The sequence below is a fragment of the Python bivittatus genome, unplaced genomic scaffold (genome assembly GCF_059951505.1).
Source record: "Python bivittatus isolate LINGU-HERP-01145 unplaced genomic scaffold, Pbiv_v1 ctg000670_np1212, whole genome shotgun sequence".
Lineage (NCBI taxonomy): Eukaryota > Metazoa > Chordata > Lepidosauria > Squamata > Pythonidae > Python > Python bivittatus.
Window position 1 is genome coordinate 343,186 of NW_028277094.1, and position 16,815 is coordinate 360,000.

At 41.0% G+C, this 16,815-nt stretch overlaps 1 protein-coding gene across 1 annotated transcript in view; it reads left to right on the plus strand.

The window, feature by feature from the left end:
- The first annotated feature begins 145 nt into the window (after positions 1-145).
- Positions 146-16,815, plus strand: part of LOC103055351 (sodium/hydrogen exchanger 2-like) — a 22,486-nt gene continuing 5,816 nt past the window's right edge. The window contains exons 1-10 of the mRNA XM_088151559.1: positions 146-185; positions 2,215-2,678; positions 3,893-4,143; positions 5,126-5,343; positions 6,249-6,445; positions 9,694-9,783; positions 12,390-12,460; positions 13,571-13,735; positions 14,138-14,249; positions 15,208-15,342. Of these exons, the coding sequence (XP_088007685.1) occupies positions 161-185; positions 2,215-2,678; positions 3,893-4,143; positions 5,126-5,343; positions 6,249-6,445; positions 9,694-9,783; positions 12,390-12,460; positions 13,571-13,735; positions 14,138-14,249; positions 15,208-15,342 (1,728 nt within the window). The 5' untranslated portion in view covers positions 146-160. The remainder of the gene's footprint in view (positions 186-2,214; positions 2,679-3,892; positions 4,144-5,125; positions 5,344-6,248; positions 6,446-9,693; positions 9,784-12,389; positions 12,461-13,570; positions 13,736-14,137; positions 14,250-15,207; positions 15,343-16,815) is intronic.

The following is a 16,815-nucleotide window of genomic DNA, read 5'->3' on the forward strand; positions in this document are numbered from 1 at the left end:
CTTCTCAATGCCAAGAACAGCCACCTCCCAGAACATTGCAATGCTGGAGTCTCTGGGTGAAATGAACCTGGAGACAAACTGGACAAATGAATCCAAAACTGCTGCAATCTTCTTTGATTATCAACATGTCCAGGTTCCCTTTGAGATTACGTTGTGGATCATGTTGGCTTCCTTGGCCAAAATAGGTATGTTTCTCTGGGCCAGGATGGTGGGAAAGTTATCTGAAGCTAGAAGAGTGATTTCTAAACAGAGGTTGGGGGCAGCCCACATTTCCTTAGCAGTATTCATGGACTGCTAAAAATCACAATCTTAATTATAGTTTTCTGGTATGCTTTCTCAACAAATGATGCATTAAACTCATGGTAGTAATATGGTTCAGGATAGGAGTAATATACCTCATGACAAAAAGGGTGAGAAGTAGAAGAAGGTTTTTGGTGTTAACATAGACCTGGAATTCAATGTTGGAAATTGGATTAGATTAGCCTTGCCTAACCTCATGCAAGTTTGTTGAAACTTGCTCCTGCTAGGAATGTAATCTCAGCTCAGCTATAGGGTGCCAAGATGAGCCCAGATGGAATAGAGTGTGGTCCAACAAGCTCTCCTTACACCTTTATGTGATTTCTCACCGGAGGTAAGAATTAGGATGTATGTTAAATTAAATACTTATTTGGTTATGAGGAATCCTGTAAAACTGAATAGTGCTTCTCCCCTGGGCTCAGAGTTTTGATAGAGTTATAATTGTAGATCTTGTGAACAGCGCTAAGCATAATTGCTGTCATATCTGCAAACCTTTGCAGGGTCTTCAGAACTGAAAGGGAGGTTCTAAAGGAAGTAAGTGGTACATTTTTTCACTGGGCTTCTCAAAGAAGGGAATTCTTCCAATACCTTTGCAAAGTTGGCAAGTGTTATTCCATAATGGGACTGGGGATGTGCAGGAGAAGGGAAAGTGTCCAGTGGGAGCAGATTGGCAAATGGCTGAACTTGAATGAATTAAGAAGTTGATTTTCATGGTTTTGGAATTTAATGAGAGAAGGTTTCATTTTAAAAGATGGTATGCATCTCTTTCTCTCTTTCCCCTAGTTTTTTCTCAGTGCAAGGACATTAGTTTCCTCTTGATCCCTAAATTTAATTGTATTTATTCATTTACATAATTTCTATATCACTCTAGTCATAGTAGTTATAGCGTTCAGTGTGTTAAAGGACCACTTTTGGCATTTCAATAACTTACATTAACATAAGGTGAAACCCTTGCATCATTTATTTAGGTTTTATTCAGTATGTGTATTAATAAAATGTTTTAAAGTTAATTTTCTAAGACTAAAAAAACAATAGTGACATATCTTAACTGTTGTACAGATTTTTGTGAGAAATTTTAATTAATACTGCTTCTTCTGGGGTATCACTTTGTGTTCTAAATCATTACCACACAGTTAGTTTTTGTAGTCAATGTGCACCCCCTCTCCATATTTGACAAAAGTTTATATACATATATAGGAAAGTATATAAATATGTATCTTTGCAAGACTTCTCTGAAATGTGTTGCATTCTTTTGAATGTATATATTTGTGTACAAAGTTCTGCACGAATATATAATGCTGTTTTACAGCTGCAAAGAGTGCTGGCGAAATCCAGGAACTTTTGCTTACATCAAAATTCTATACTAATATAATACAAGTGATATAAAATAAATATTATTGTTCTCTGTTCATCGGTTGTATGTTCCTTTTTTTGGTAGTTAGTAACATTTGTGACAGTGGATTCTCAAAAGCCGGCTGGATACAAAAACCATCAGTTGCATTAAACGTCTTTTCTAGAAGTCCTGTTAAGTTACACCACTTATTGCAGCAAATGTATGAAAATGCACAGAATTGTGCAACCTTGATTTCTAAGCATCCAAATTGTTACCCGCTTAAGCAACTCTAAAATCTTAAGATTCACCGAGTAAGTTCGTTTTTTCTTAGAAAAGAGTCCCGGTGCTTTTGAAAGATCACTGTGTTTTAAAACCAGTTTACTGCAGTTTTCTCCAACTAGGTACTCTGAATGAATTCACACCCAACTCAAGGAAAATTTGGATTTAGGACTTCCTAGCCTTCAACTCACGCCATAGTTGGGATGCAACATATTCACAGGGTCAAGTAACTATCAAATAATGATGCTAAATTCTGTTGTCTTGGAGTTTTGGATTTCTCAATAATTTCTTCTCATCTCTGGCAGGTTTCCATCTGTTTGAAAAACTACCATCAGTAGTCCCTGAAAGCTGCCTATTGATCTTTGTTGGCCTCATCATGGGAGGTATTATCTTTGGCTTAAATGACAAGTCATCTCCAGTTATGAATAGTGATATCTTCTTCCTCTACCTCCTGCCACCCATTGTCCTGGATGCAGGCTATTTCATGCCAAGTCGCCCATTTTTTGAGAATATTGGAACAATCCTCTTGTATGCTGTGGTGGGAACAATCTGGAACGTCTTTGGCATTGGATTCTCCCTCTATGGGATATGTCAGGTGGATGCCTTCCAGCTGAGTGATATCTCCTTGCTTCATAATCTCTTATTCAGTAGCTTGATTGCAGCTGTTGACCCCATTGCTGTCCTCTCAGTCTTTGAGGAGATCCATGTCAATGAAAAGCTTCACATTTTGGTATTTGGGGAATCTCTCCTCAATGATGCTGTGACAGTTGTAAGTATCGAACTCTTAAGGTTCAAGGCACACCAAAGTATTTATTTCAAGGGCTTGATCAAAAGATAACCTGTTTCTTAAATCAACCCTTTACATGAAGAGAAGTGGATATTTATTTGACCTGTCTCTTCTTTTCCTTCACATCTGTGCAGGGATGGAACTTCTGAAAGTGATCTACCTGAATAAAACTCAATGCATGTTGGCCAGACCCAGATAGTCTTTTCCCAGTGGAACTGATAGATTAGTCCTGCCCTTTGCACCCTGGATTCAGTCCATATTTGGATATTCCCTCTTTATGTCATCACAGATAGGGCAGTCTTCTAAACTTGATGCTGTCCAAATGCCGGCAGATGCCACCTAAGGTTACTTCCTCTTTCTGCTTGATGGTTCAGCCAGCTCTGAAAAGGCCTATCAGGAATCATATTGTCAGGCTCAGCCCAAGAACAATGATGAAACAGTCCAGTCCAGTCCAGTCCAGTCCCTTTATTAGCTTACACCTTATAGACAGAATCTTGCCAAACTCAATCTATACTACAGTAACTAGTGGAAATACCCTGTGAGATTCTAGGGAGTGGCTGTCCTGAACCTCTTTCACTTCCCACGCTCCCCCTGCGGACTCTGCTGCTTCTTGCCTCCTCCTTCCTCCTGGAATGCATTCCCCCCTTCCCGATAGCCTTGATCCCCCACATGACTCCCCTCCTCATAGATACATCCCATCACACATATTTCAGCTATGTGGTCATTCAGTTGAAGGGAAAATAATTGGTTTCAAAATTGTGTGAATTTCTCAAGAGCTGTTTGTACAGTTTGTTGCGTGTATTTTAGTTACAAGTTAGATGTGGAATGTATATGTGTGTGCGAGAGAGCTTTAGGTAATGCTATCATTTCTTCCATGGTCTACTATCTCCTTGGCTTCTCATACTTCCATTAGAACCCAGGATCCCTTTCATGGGGCTTTCTCTGATTGGAAAGCATGGGCACCCAGAGAAATTTAGAGATGTATAACAAAAGGAATGGCAATCATACTTCCACCGCTTTACAACAATAAACTGTGTGCAAAAAAAAAAAAAAAAGTCCAGAAGAAACTCAACCAGCCTTTTCAGATATCCTAAAAATAAGGTAGAGAAACAGAAGACTTCCAGAGAAACTGGAAGATGTCTTCCGGCATTTTATTTCTCTTAGGAAGAAAAGTGTAATTTCTGTTTTCTTTTCAGGTGCTTTACAAGCTGTTCCGGTCCTTCTGTGAAATGCCAACAATCAGAGCTGCAGATGTGTTTGTGGGCATCGGGAAGTTTTTTATGGTTGGCATCGGTGGGCTCTTGGTAGGCCTTCTGTATGCTGTGACTGCAGCCTTCACCACTCGTTTTACTAAAAATATCTTAGTGATTGAACCCCTGTTCGTCTTCCTCTACAGTTACTTATCCTATCTCACTGCAGAAATGTTCCATCTCTCTGGCATTGTGGCGTAAGTAAATGGACTCTTGGTGGCTTCTGTGGCTTAGTATTGACCAGAATGAATCCTAGATTGAAAGTTTCAGCACAATCTCTGTAGCCATTAAGATCTGAGCATTAAAGCTTTTTGGGAAGAAATAGCTCAGGAACAAAAACTCTATTTGTTGTAGGCAGAGAGAAGGACTACTGTACATAAAATGCAGTTGTTCTGATTAACGTGTTTTTATTTGAGGACTAGAAACACATAACTTGTGACCGTGAGAACTTATTTTCAGTTTCCTGTGCTTTAGTTGTGTTTTGAACTCACCAGTCCCTCAAATTGCAGGGATGTTTTCTTGAGTCAGTCTTCATTTCCTTCCAAATTTTCTTCCCCATGCAAGACACATTGTTTGCTTTAAGATGTTTCAACTGCTGGCTGGGGAATTCTGGGAGTTGAAGTCCACACATCTTAAAGTTGCCGAGGTTGAGAAACATTGGTCTAGAGTGTAGTGCAGGACATGCAATAATAGATTTAAGTTGCAGAGAGGCTGGTTCTGACTGAATGTCAGAAGAAACTTTCTAACTGTAGGAGTGGTAGAACCAATTATCTAGAGAAGTGATGAACTTTATTTTATTGGACCTCCTTTTGTGGGGGAGATGCGTTTTCCTCTTTGCAGGGGATTGCCCTTGATGTCCTCAATCTAACTTAAGGGTTATATATAATGACTGAGATTGATAGCTTCTTGTAGGATTTTGGCCATTTAAATGTTGAAAAATATGGGGAGCTTGTCCCATGGCACAAGATTTTCCAGTTACAAAAGGTTCAAATGCCCAAATTGCCTTCAATATGTGCTCTGTCCTTTCACGTTATTGCAAGCTGAGAATCAACTGTCTTTGTAAGTTGAGAATTTTTATTTGTTTCCACTTTTCATTTTCCCATCTTGTTTCAATAAAATGCTTATGCACAAATTGAATTGAAAAGGACTGTACTAAATTGCTTTTCTTTCCCCCCTCAGAATAATTTCTTGTGCCTTGGGCATGAAGCGTTATGTGGAAGCCAACATCTCTCTCAAGTCCCACACAACTATTAAATACTTCATGAAGATGTGGAGCAGTGTTAGCGACACCCTCATCTTTATCTTCCTTGGTGTCTCCACCATTGGGGACAATCATGAGTGGAGTTGGTCATACATTAGCTTCACACTTATTTTCTGTCTCCTTTGGAGAGCACTGGGTATGGAAGAGGAAAATCCATCTACTTCGAGGATGTGCAACTTTTTAGGGTGGGAGCCATCTTTGCTTTCAAGTGGCATGCCAAGGAAGTGGGAAGAGAAGGCAGTGGTGCCAGGAGGAAGAATTCGGTCTATGATTAAATTGAATTAACATCAAGTTTCCTTAATTCAATGAAATACTATGCTCCCTATGTATTTAATTTGTTTTCCTGTGGTGTTAGAAGTTACAATTTGGCAGCAACTTTGACTAGAGCTCCAAATAAAGCTTCAGGGGTCCAGTGCTGACAAGGTAGAACTATGGCACAGTTGAGAGATTGGAGTTTTAGGAAGAGAGGCCTTTTTCCCTAGGCCTTTACCTAGCTAGTTCCAACCAATCACATAACTAGTTCTGGAAAGTGGGGAAGCAGAAAAAATGATGCCTCTGTTAAATCACATGCTAAAAACAGCCTCCTCCTTCTCCTTTTCCTTCTCCTTTTCCTTCTCCTTCTCCTTTTCCTTCTCCTTGAAAGCACCTAGTTTGATCCACTGATATTCATCAACTGATGTAAGTGAAAGCTTATGCCCATTAAGCTGGGTTCTGGCTGGGCTCATACAATACACTTAAGTCCTAAACCCAGGTCAACAAAAATAAGTTGCTGTACTCATATTACATCTACTCAGGTAACATGATGGCCTGATTCACACAACATGCTGAGACAAGGGTTAGGTTTTCATGTTGAACTATAAACTGACCCCACAGAAGCCTAACCTGGCATGCTGTGTAGTCCTAGTCTTTCAACACACTTCAGGTCTCTTGATGCAAACTGAGATTGTGGCAACTCTTTTATAGGAGGATGGTGGTTTTAGTGGATGATCCTCAGTTTTCCTTTGCTCTTTAAGATTGATCACCCTGCTTCATCTCTTTCAGGTGTTCTGGTGCTGACTTTCCTCATCAACAGGTTGCACATCAACACTGTCACGCCCAAGGACCAGTTCATTATTGCATATGGTGGCCTTAGAGGGGCCATCTGTTTCTCCCTGGTGGTTTTGCTCCCTGACTTCCAGCGGAAGAAGCTTTTCATTGCGGCAACCACAGTTGTTATCCTCTTTACTGTCTTTGTGCAGGTATTCAAGCAAATTTTGGTTTTGCTTATATTCTCTTGCAAGTTGGCACACCCAGATCTGGAACATGCCCTTAACTAATTGCCGTGATGTTTATTTTTGACCGACATGCTGAGATTACAACTCTTAGAATTCTGATCTTAAGTGCTCAGCAGCCCTATTATTTGGAAATCCTGAACTATATTAACCTCCAGATATTTGGAAGGTATTGTTTTGTAGAAGGCTATGATGTATCACCTCTCAGAGATGTAAACTGAGTACACATGCCCAGAGAACCAGTGGCCACTGATCTGGGTTTTTTCAACTGGAACAACATGCAGCTTGCAGAACATCTGAGTGGGGGGAGCAAAAACCCTACCTTTACTAGCCAGCCATTAAGAGAGAAACAACTTTGGAGGTAGGGGATATTTCAGCCAGCATTGTACAAATGTGTAATTGCTGATTGGCTAACACCTTCAGTTGATACCAACGGCTTGTCATGGCAAGTCCTAGCCAATCAGCATCTGTATTATCACTTCACAACAGTTTTCCCCAAGGTAAAGAAAAAAGCACAATAGTTGTGAAATAGGAAGCTTGGGGAAGTGAAACAGCCAAGGATGGTTCCTGGAACAGTGCAACATCTTGGGTAATTCCTTCCCATTAGCGAATTGCCACACAGGCTGCTATTCACAGATGCAGCAATATGTACATTCACGGACTTTGTATAAAATTTGGTGAAAATCTATTGATCTACAATCAGGCTTTGAGCAGAAGGAGGGCTTTTGCTAGCTGCGTTCTGGATTTGCGTGTGTGCGTAAGCAAATGATAATTGCATCAAGTTCCAGCTTTAATTAAAAATAGCTAAATGGGAAACTAGGTCACTGCAGAGCAAAGCTTTGACCTTCGGCATTCTATTTATTCTTTGTAACGCTTCTGGATCCAACAGAGACTGCAGTGGTGTTCTCAGAAAATAGCTTCATGCTTTCTGTGGAATCTGGCCTACCTGCCCAGAAAAAATGTAAAAAGTAAACTGAAACAGTGCAGCCTATTGGGAGCAAAATCACTATGCCATGCTTTATGTGGGTGTCCTGTAGCTTGCCATGGCCTTGTGAAAGGTACTGGAGGTGAGTGGGCACGACATGTTCTCAAAATTCCAAAGACGCGCTTTGGCCCTCAAAGGATGAGGACCACTGGCTTACATCCAGGGGTATGTAAGGGATAGGATCATTGCTATCCCAGGGCTGTTTTGGGGCTGAGAGAAAGGCATGGAGGATGCAGTGAGAAATCATGGGTTGGGGGACGTTTCCAAATAAAAACGATGGGCTCAGCTACTCCACCACTCATCTCCCCTTGAAAGTACCTTTCTTCACTTTGGTCCTCATAGCTGGCAGGTCTCAAAGGTGTTTGGAGGAGCAGAGCAACCCGACCCCTTCTTTCGTAGGTGGGACATGGTGGGTTAATGTTCTCCCAGCTGGTCCAAATGACAGGCAATGGCAAACAGATATGCCATCTGCTGGGGAGGCCAGCATCCAGAATGTTCTCCCATTTTTCCAGCTCAGCTCTGTTTTGTAGCCAATGCAGTGTGAGCACTAAGGTTGTCTTATTAAGCAGTTTTGAGTTTTTCCCTGTGATAGGCCTCAATAATGGATGGGTTGGGAAATATCCCCCCTCCACAAAAAAGGGGACATATTTCTTGATCTTTCTTCAAGATCCTTAGGAAAGTAGGGGCTGGCCCTTTCACAGTGTAGTGTCCTTTAATTTGGACAGAAGGGTGTTGTTGTTTCTGTCCAAATGTATATCCTTGTATTCCCACTTTTCAAGTTCTCTCCAACATTTCTTCAAACTAAATATTCAATTAATACCTAAGTAAGCTATTTATTGTCATCTAGTAACAAATGAACCTATATTGGGGGCAAATGTGAGTGGTTTTTCTAGCATGACATTTTTTTTTCATTTTATTTCTGCAACTTATATTCCACTGTTTTGCCCACTAAGCATTCAAGGCTGCTAATAATAAAAAATAAAGGATGCTGTAACTAAAATCTCATGAAAATGGCCCAAATCACCGTTACTAAACTAAGTCGAAAAATCCTGGCTGAAGAAGAGAGACTCGAGTTCTTTCTTGAGAGATGAAGGAGTGAGACCAGAACACACCTTCAGATGAAGTCCATGTTCTTGTTTAGGAGTATCACAGAAGCACAAGCTTTGATAGGAGGAGGGAGGAAGTTGCAAAATTGGGAGAGGAAGAGTCTGTTGAGTATTTTTGACTTCTAGTGCCACCGTGTGGTAAAAGTAAATTTGGGACACTAGAAAGTTGGGGCTGTAAAGCTCACTAAAAGATTAAACATATCTGGAGAGGACATTTTGCACCTTGAAGAGAGTAGGGTAAGACTTTGACTGTATGTTGCTTGCCCTGTTTAATTTTGTCCCCACATATTTACTACTCCTGAAGTTATTCTCAAGTTTTCTATGCTAGTATCTTGTTAGACCTTCCTTACCCACCTTGGGTATTCTCCAGATGCATGAATCAACGTCTGGAATTTCCCAGCCAGTAGACCACTGCTGAGAATTGTGTGGACTGAAGCCCACATATCTGGAGGACACTCAACAGGGGGGAAAGCTGCTCTAAAGAAAGCAGCAGAAATGATGGCTTTCCGGATATTACTGACTCCTACTTACTTCTAACCAGCATCACCAATGGTATAGTTGCTGGATATGGAAGTTCAGCAACCTCAGGAGTTTGTTGCTGTCAAAAAAACTCTACTAACTAAAGGGCAAACTAAAATAGATGTTACAGACACCTCTGCTTATCTTGCCTTCTTTTCTGACCAGGTGGTCATTCTTCCAAAGAAAACACGGGCTCAAGTCATCCTCCATTTTTATTTTTTAAAAAATGGCTTTTGGAAAGTAGAGATAGCACTTTGGTGAGATTGGCATTTCTCCTCCTCCTCCTCCTTTTTCCTACTGTACTAAAAGAAACTTAAAAAAAATAGAAGTGAGGCGGGATAGGGAGATTATTTCACTATGGGGCATATACTGTATAGAGTCGGAATACAAGAGGTGATGCTTATAGTTTAGGGAAAGATACCATAGTTACATCTCAATATGGTTCCCAGTGCCAGTTCAAGATCTATACAAGTCTACTTCATCCTTCCCCATAACTTGTATCTTTCCATCATGCCCAGCCAGCATATTTGTGATTTATCTAATGACTGAACCAATGCTTGAATTAGATCTATATATTCCTCCTCCTGTTTTCTCTTATGCTACAGGGGATGACCATCCGCCCCCTTGTTGACTTGCTACATGTCACTCGAAAACAAGAAAATGGTCCCACTGTGGGAGAACAAATTCACATCCGGGTAAGCTCTCAGCAAGAACATTGGAAAGTATAAGTATTCAAAATGTTTCTAAATCTGAAACAGCTAGAGAAACAGAACGAAATGGTAGACTTGGACATTTCTCCTCATGTTTTGAGGATGGCCATTGTTGAATGTTCTTTATATTTTAAAAATTATGTTGAGTATCAATGGCCTTTCAAAATCTGCATGCAGAGAAATGGATGAACTATTTCTCTCAATTTCTCCAAGGGAAGAAGACATTTTCCAACACTTTCTTCACATCAGAATCCCCCAATTTGCAGTGACAGTGGTATCATTACTAAGAAAGCTCCTTGGAAGATGTCTCCTCTTGATGGTTTCTTGTACAATCAAAGGGAAGCATGAGAAGCCTTGGAGGACAAGACATTAGATACCCACCTCTTGGCCACCTTGTGTCCAAGGTCACCATGCTCAAGCATAAGAATTTCTCAGAAGGCAATTAAATCTACACAGGGTAGATGTCACATTAAATAATGCGAGAAGCTCCATTTGCAAGAAATTCTCTGTTTTTTCCTTTTAAAAATAAATTTCAAATGCAAACTGTTTTTTACTTGGTCTATAGAAAGACCAGCTAGTGATCTTGAGCTTCTCAACAATGGACAGCTGAATCTAGGAGATGCCCACCATTTTCAATATTCCCTAACGCCTCAGGAACATTCCCCAATGTCTTGGGGACTATGGGAAATTTAAAATAGTGGCTGGAATGTGAGAATGGGCCTGTCTAACAGTGCCCCATTACACCTGGAACTGGTCTCCATTATTATTAACACTTTACAACCACATTATTTCCACATAGCTCAGTTTAACTTAAGGTTTCTTCTAATACAGGGTTTCCCAAATGTAGCAAATTTCCAGAGGTGTGGACTTCAACTCCCAGAATTCTCATCAATGGCCATACTGGCAGTGGAATTCTGGGAGTTGAAGTCCACACCCCTGGAAATTTGCCACATTTGGGAAACACTACTTTAATGCCATGTCATAGTCTGCCTTACGATTGCATGGCAGGTTTCTTGTGAAAGGCTTTAGTAGGTTTGCTCTATTTCCAGGTAGTGTGAGAATTTCATTTGGTGGTGCTTCTGAGCTGATCTTACTAGGGAGGTGGGGGATAAAGGACTATAGGTGAAGTTGCTGCTTTTTGTGACTCATCTTCCACTGTTATGGAGCCTCTCTGGCTGCCCACACTTTCCTGTCTGAAGAATAAATATGGTTATATTACAACATGATGATGATGATATCTGTTCAATTGTGTCCAATTCTTGGTGATTCTGTAGACCAGCTCTCTCCACATTTTGTGATATTGCACGGCTTCTTTCAGTTGTTTTATGCTCTGATTGGTGTTGGCTTTGATGGTGTCCAGCCACCATGTTTTTTGGCGGCCTTGTTTCCTTTTACTGCTGACCGTTCTGAGCATAACAGCCTTTTCCAGTGAGTTTGACTGCATGACATGGCTGAATAAGGTGGCATTTTGTGATTTTGCCTTCCAGTGATTTGTCTGGTTTTATATGCTCCAGAACCTGCTTGATTGTCACCTTTGCTGTCCAAGGAATGCGCAGGAGCCTTCTCCAACTGCACAGCTCGAATTAGTCAATTTTCTTCTTGTCTAGTTTTTTCATGGTCCAATTTTTGCAGCCATAGGTAACTATGGGAAACACCATAGTTATATTGTTATAATATAATATAATAACCATAAAAATAATAAGGGTGGGATAAAAAATCTACCCCCCCCCCAATTAACCCCATAGGTGGAGTTGCCTCATGAGATCATTCCTTGGGATTTATGGAGGCTGCAGGCAGCTGGAGAGAGGATTTCACAATGAAAAATGGAAGATTCACACATCCCCTTGGTTACTTTGTCACTAAAGAAATGGATGAACACCACACTCAACTTGTTAGGGCATCACTGAAATTGTCTTATAGAGTCCTTGGTGTTCTCTGAGCTTGGTTGTTTTCTTACAGATGTTTCATTACCCAGCTAGGTAATGAAACATCTGTAAGAAAACAAAGAAAACAAATAAAATTTTCTTATCCTTGGAAATAAAGTTCTAAAGCCAATTTTTGAAAGGTAGTTCTTCAGGGTTTAACGCAATTGTGGTGAACCAGGGTAGCTGGAGATTGTTAGATAGTGGTAACTCTATTGAAAGAGTTCAGTGGAAGCAAATGTCTCCTGATGTATATCCTTGGGATTCAATGCCAACATGGGGTCTAGGTAGGCAGTTGACCATTGGAAAGAGGTTGGACCAATGAAAGGTAGGGCATTCATAGCCATCACTTGGTCACTTCTTCACCATATAAGGATAAGAAGGTCCCACTTCACTCCTGAGAATTTCCACAAAATTCTGTTCTTTGAAATAAGTTTCAAGAGGAAATTCTCTTTCATCAAATTGAATGAGAAAGATGCGGGAGAATCTGCACTGTGGTTTACTCACTCACACAGACACAAACAGAGCAATGTGAAGCCTTCTGCCACCAAACATGGTTCTGTTTTTGTCTCGAGGCTTCAGATGCCATCGCCTGGAGTTCATCCTTTATGCATCAACAACAATACAACCACGTATATCAAAATCCTTCTTTTTTCCCTCTCTGTTCAGTTCCTGGATCATTTGTTGGCTGGTATTGAAGATATAGCGGGACACTGGGGACAGTATTATTGGAAAGACAAGTAAGGATTTGTTTAAAATACAAGCCTCTACATGTGTAAAGGGGAAAAAAACAACTTGCACATTTGATTTTCTCACTGTATAAAGTTCCCGTGAGGGATGACTTAGCTTTATTCATCCCTGTGTTACAAAGCAGATTATTCTTTCACAATAGTAAGAAGCAGTTGTCCCTTTCCTTCCTTCCTTCCTTCCTTCCTTCCTTCCTTCCTTCCTTCCTTCCTTCCTTCCTCCCTCCCTCCCTCCCTCCCTCCCTCCCTCCCTCCCTCCCTCCCTCCCTTCCTTCCTTCCTTCCTTCCTTCCTTCCTTCCTTCCTTCCTTCCTTCCTTCCTTCCTTCCTTCCTTCCTTCCTTCCTTCCCCCACCAGGAAGGACTACACTGTTTGGGAACACAGAGAAACACTATTCAATGTATCAAGTGCTCTTTATAACTCACTGTGGTCCCATCAAAGAAAGACTCAGGGAAAGGATTGATGGGAGCTGAAATCCATGACATCAGAGGTTTTCCTGATGAGAAAGACTTACATTTAATCTATGTGCTAGAAACTTCTCTGCTTCTGGAGTCCCAAAAGTATTTTGGCAGCCACTGAGTCTCTGCAGCATCCTTCTGTTGGCTTGTTCTATTTTCAGGGAGCTTGAGAATTTTCATTGGTGGTGCTCCTGAACTGATCTAACTGTGGGAGGTGGGTGATAGAAGTGCTGTAGCTGCCTCCATCAGCCCAACATGTATTTTGTGCTTAGGCAGAGATATACAATCAATGCTCCTAGGTTTTCATGGTATGCGCCAAAGGATCCTTGCATAAATTGCTGCCAAATTTGGAATTTTTAATGCAGGAGAATACTGTTAAATGTATGGGGAGTGATCATATTAACTACTCTTCATTAATTCAAGTTTCAATTCAACTAAAGCTTTTCTCCTGGTCCAACTACTTCCTTGTCCTGGTTGTAGCCACAACATGCCACTCAAAAGCCAAGTATGCCACATGATCTCCCCAAAGTTGTGCTCCAGTAGCCTGTGCTCACCAAGAGCATTGTTCTTCCCGAATGAGTGACATTAAAGCTTTTCCTTCTCTTTCTGTCTCTCTGTTTTGTTTCCCCTTCTCCTTTTCTGGACAGATTAGAATATTTCAACAGCAAATACTTGCAGAAATTTTTGCTGCGGGAATATGTACAACCCAAGTCAAGCATTGTACTCCTGTACGAGAAACTGGAGAGGAAGCGTGCCATTGAGTTAGCTGAAGCAGGTCAGCTCATATGGAGACCATCCCATAAGGCATTGCTGTAAGTGCTTCCTTTCTTCAGTTGACATGATGAAGTTGCCTCTTCATCTTCCTTACACACTTGGGTATGCGTGCGTGCATGCACACACATACACTCAAGGGGATTTACTTGGGGCCTTCTCTTCATTTTATCCTCAAAACAACCTTGAGATATAGGTTGGTCTGTGAGACTGACTGGCCCAAAGTCACCCAGTGAATTTCTGGGTGGGTTGAAGGTGGACTTGAGTCTGGGACTCCCCAGAGTCTGGTCCAGCACCTTAATCTGCAATTGCTCATTCCATTTGTTTTAATAAATATAGTTTGATGGTCTTTTGGAATTCAGGTTTTTGAAACTTGATGGTCCATTTACTTATAAATGAACGTTACCCATTTTCTGTAATTTCTCTCTCTTTCCCCTTTCTAGCAACAATGACAATCCTGCCACCATAAGTGGTGACACAGAGAGTCTCAGTCAAGATGAGGTGGATGATATCCAGAAGATATTGGAAAAGAACTTGTACAAAACAAGGAGAATGGTGAGATCTTTCTCCAATGATAATATTATGCAGGCAGAGTAAAGATCAGTGAACGTTTTGGAGGGCTTTCACCTAAGCCAGAGATTGACAGTGCTGTCCATACAGGTGGTCCTTGCTTAACGACCACTCATTCAGCGACCATTTGAATTTACAATGGCACTGAACAAGTGGGACTTACGGCCAGTCCTTGAAGTTCCAGCCATCACAGCGTCCCCACGGTCATGTGATTGCAATCCAGGCACTCGTGACCAGCTCACAATTATGACGTTGCAGTACCCAGAGTCATGGGATTGTCATTTGTGACCTTCACTACTGACCTTCACTGCCAGAATGGCCATTGCTAAGTCAATGTCAAGTGACATTGTGCTTTACAACTGCATTGATTAGTGATGGAAATTCTGGTCCCAACTGCCATTATTAACTGAGGACTACCTGTATAAGCACCACAGCAATATGAATGTCTTACATTGCCTTTGTAGGGATCCTTAATTATGGATTATTTTAAACAGCTGAAATCTCATGAGACCTAATGAGTGTTGGTGTTCCGGCCTAAACTGGTGAGATGCTGGCATTCTCGCTCTCAAAGTTCACAGGATTCCAAGTGAGAATGTTAAAAACTTGCACAAATTGGCTATTCTGTATTATTCTGAATAAAAATGCTTGCACTAGGGACCACTTGCAATATCCTCATGGACTGTTAATATTTGTTGGATCTCAGGATGGGGATTACTGGATTACATGAAAGTAGGTCTAATACCCATGAAGATTTTGCAGGCAAATTACAGTCAGTAGACGGGTTAGTTCCATTGGGAGGGAGGGAGGGAGGGAGGGAGGGAGGAAGGAAGGAAGGAAGGAAGGAAGGAAGGAAGGAAGGAAGGAAGGAAGGAAGGAAGGAAGGAAGGAAGGAAGGAAGGAAGGAAATTTATTTATATTGGTTTGTTTACATTGCCATAACCAGGTGTCAGCATATAATCGATACGCACTTCCTCGGGAAACAGAACCAGCGGAACAAGTCAAAGAGATAATGATCCTCAGGCACAAAAGTCTGCAAATCTGCATGAACAGAAGTGACTTGGACTATCTCAGGAAGGAGGTACAACAGGTGTGAGGTCATGGAGTCAGATTCAGATTATAGTAAGATAACTGAGCATTTATGATGAACTAAACTTTCCAACCTTCCTGACCTGCAGTTTTCATTCAATTTCAGAATTTGCTTTACAGATTGTTTCAACTGAGAAGAGAATTTTAGCGACATTCTCTTGGGTGGAGCGTGGTCCTCTTGCACTTATTTATGATAAGGTAGCTAAGGAGGGTGGACAAATGCTCTGCCTTTCATTGGAGTGATTTGTAGCCTCCCAGGCTCTCATACCTCCATTATCTTCCAAGGGAATTTCTCCCTTGTCATGAGGCCCTTTTCCACAGTGGGGCTGTTGTCTGTACTGAGGGGAAGAGGTGAAATATTCTTGGAGAATTTTTCCTCTCCCTAGAGCAGTGTTTCTCAACCTTGTCCACTTTAAGATGAGTGGACTTCAACTCCCAGAATTCCCCACCAGCAACGCTGGCTGGGGAATTCTGGGAGTTGAAGTCCACACATCTTAAAGTGGACAAGGTTGAGAAACACTGCCTTAGGGAAATGTTAAGGAATTGTCCACTCAGGTTCATTCTCTATCCACACATTTGAATTTCAAAAATCAGTTATGAATTAAAATAAAATGGATCAACAGTTTTTCCTTCATTGCGATAGACTCAATACATGTTTCAGTATTTTACATTTCCCTGCAGATTGACTGAGCTGTTGACTTCAATGAATAAAAATAAGGGAGGGGAAAAAAATTACCCTGACATAGGAGACACGAAAATGAACATGAACATTCTCAATCTTGTGTCCTCTAGATGTGTTCGTGTTGACACGCATAAACCCCAGGAGCATCAGTGTCTTCTAGAGTCATCTAATCCCAACCATGCTGAAATAATAGTTATATCATCTCAACAGATGATGTGACTTGCTAGTATGGAAAAGACCGTAGGCAGTTCTAGGCCCAGTTTCATTTCAAACATCTATCCTACATTTGACCACAAGATGGAGCCAATATAATTACATTTACAAGAGGAAAAAAAAAGGCGGGGGGGGGGACATAATTTGAAAAATTAGAGAGACATGTTAAATGCAAATTTATCAGTTAACCTTCTAGATGGGAAGGGCTTAGGGCCCTTAAGGTGGGTAGAGAGAGAAATCAGTGGCTGAAAATAGTAAATATTTAAATGGTAAATCAACAATAAAATTAGAGCTTGGATAATCCCTCTGTTGTCTTAAACGATGAGGAAGTATTTTGTCTGCCCAAGGATGCCCTTCACTCAAGTTGCAATGATCTTTTATTAACTATAGTTTTCAATTCCATCTGAGTCAAGGAAATCTAATTACTAGCTTTGCAGCATCCGAGGATTCAACTTCAGGCCATGTTTTAATATCCTAGCCTGTCCAAATCTGGTCATCATTTTTCTCAGCTTCGAATGAAATGGAAAACTTGGAGCATTTCCTGATGGGGAGGAAAGAAGAGACAAAGGG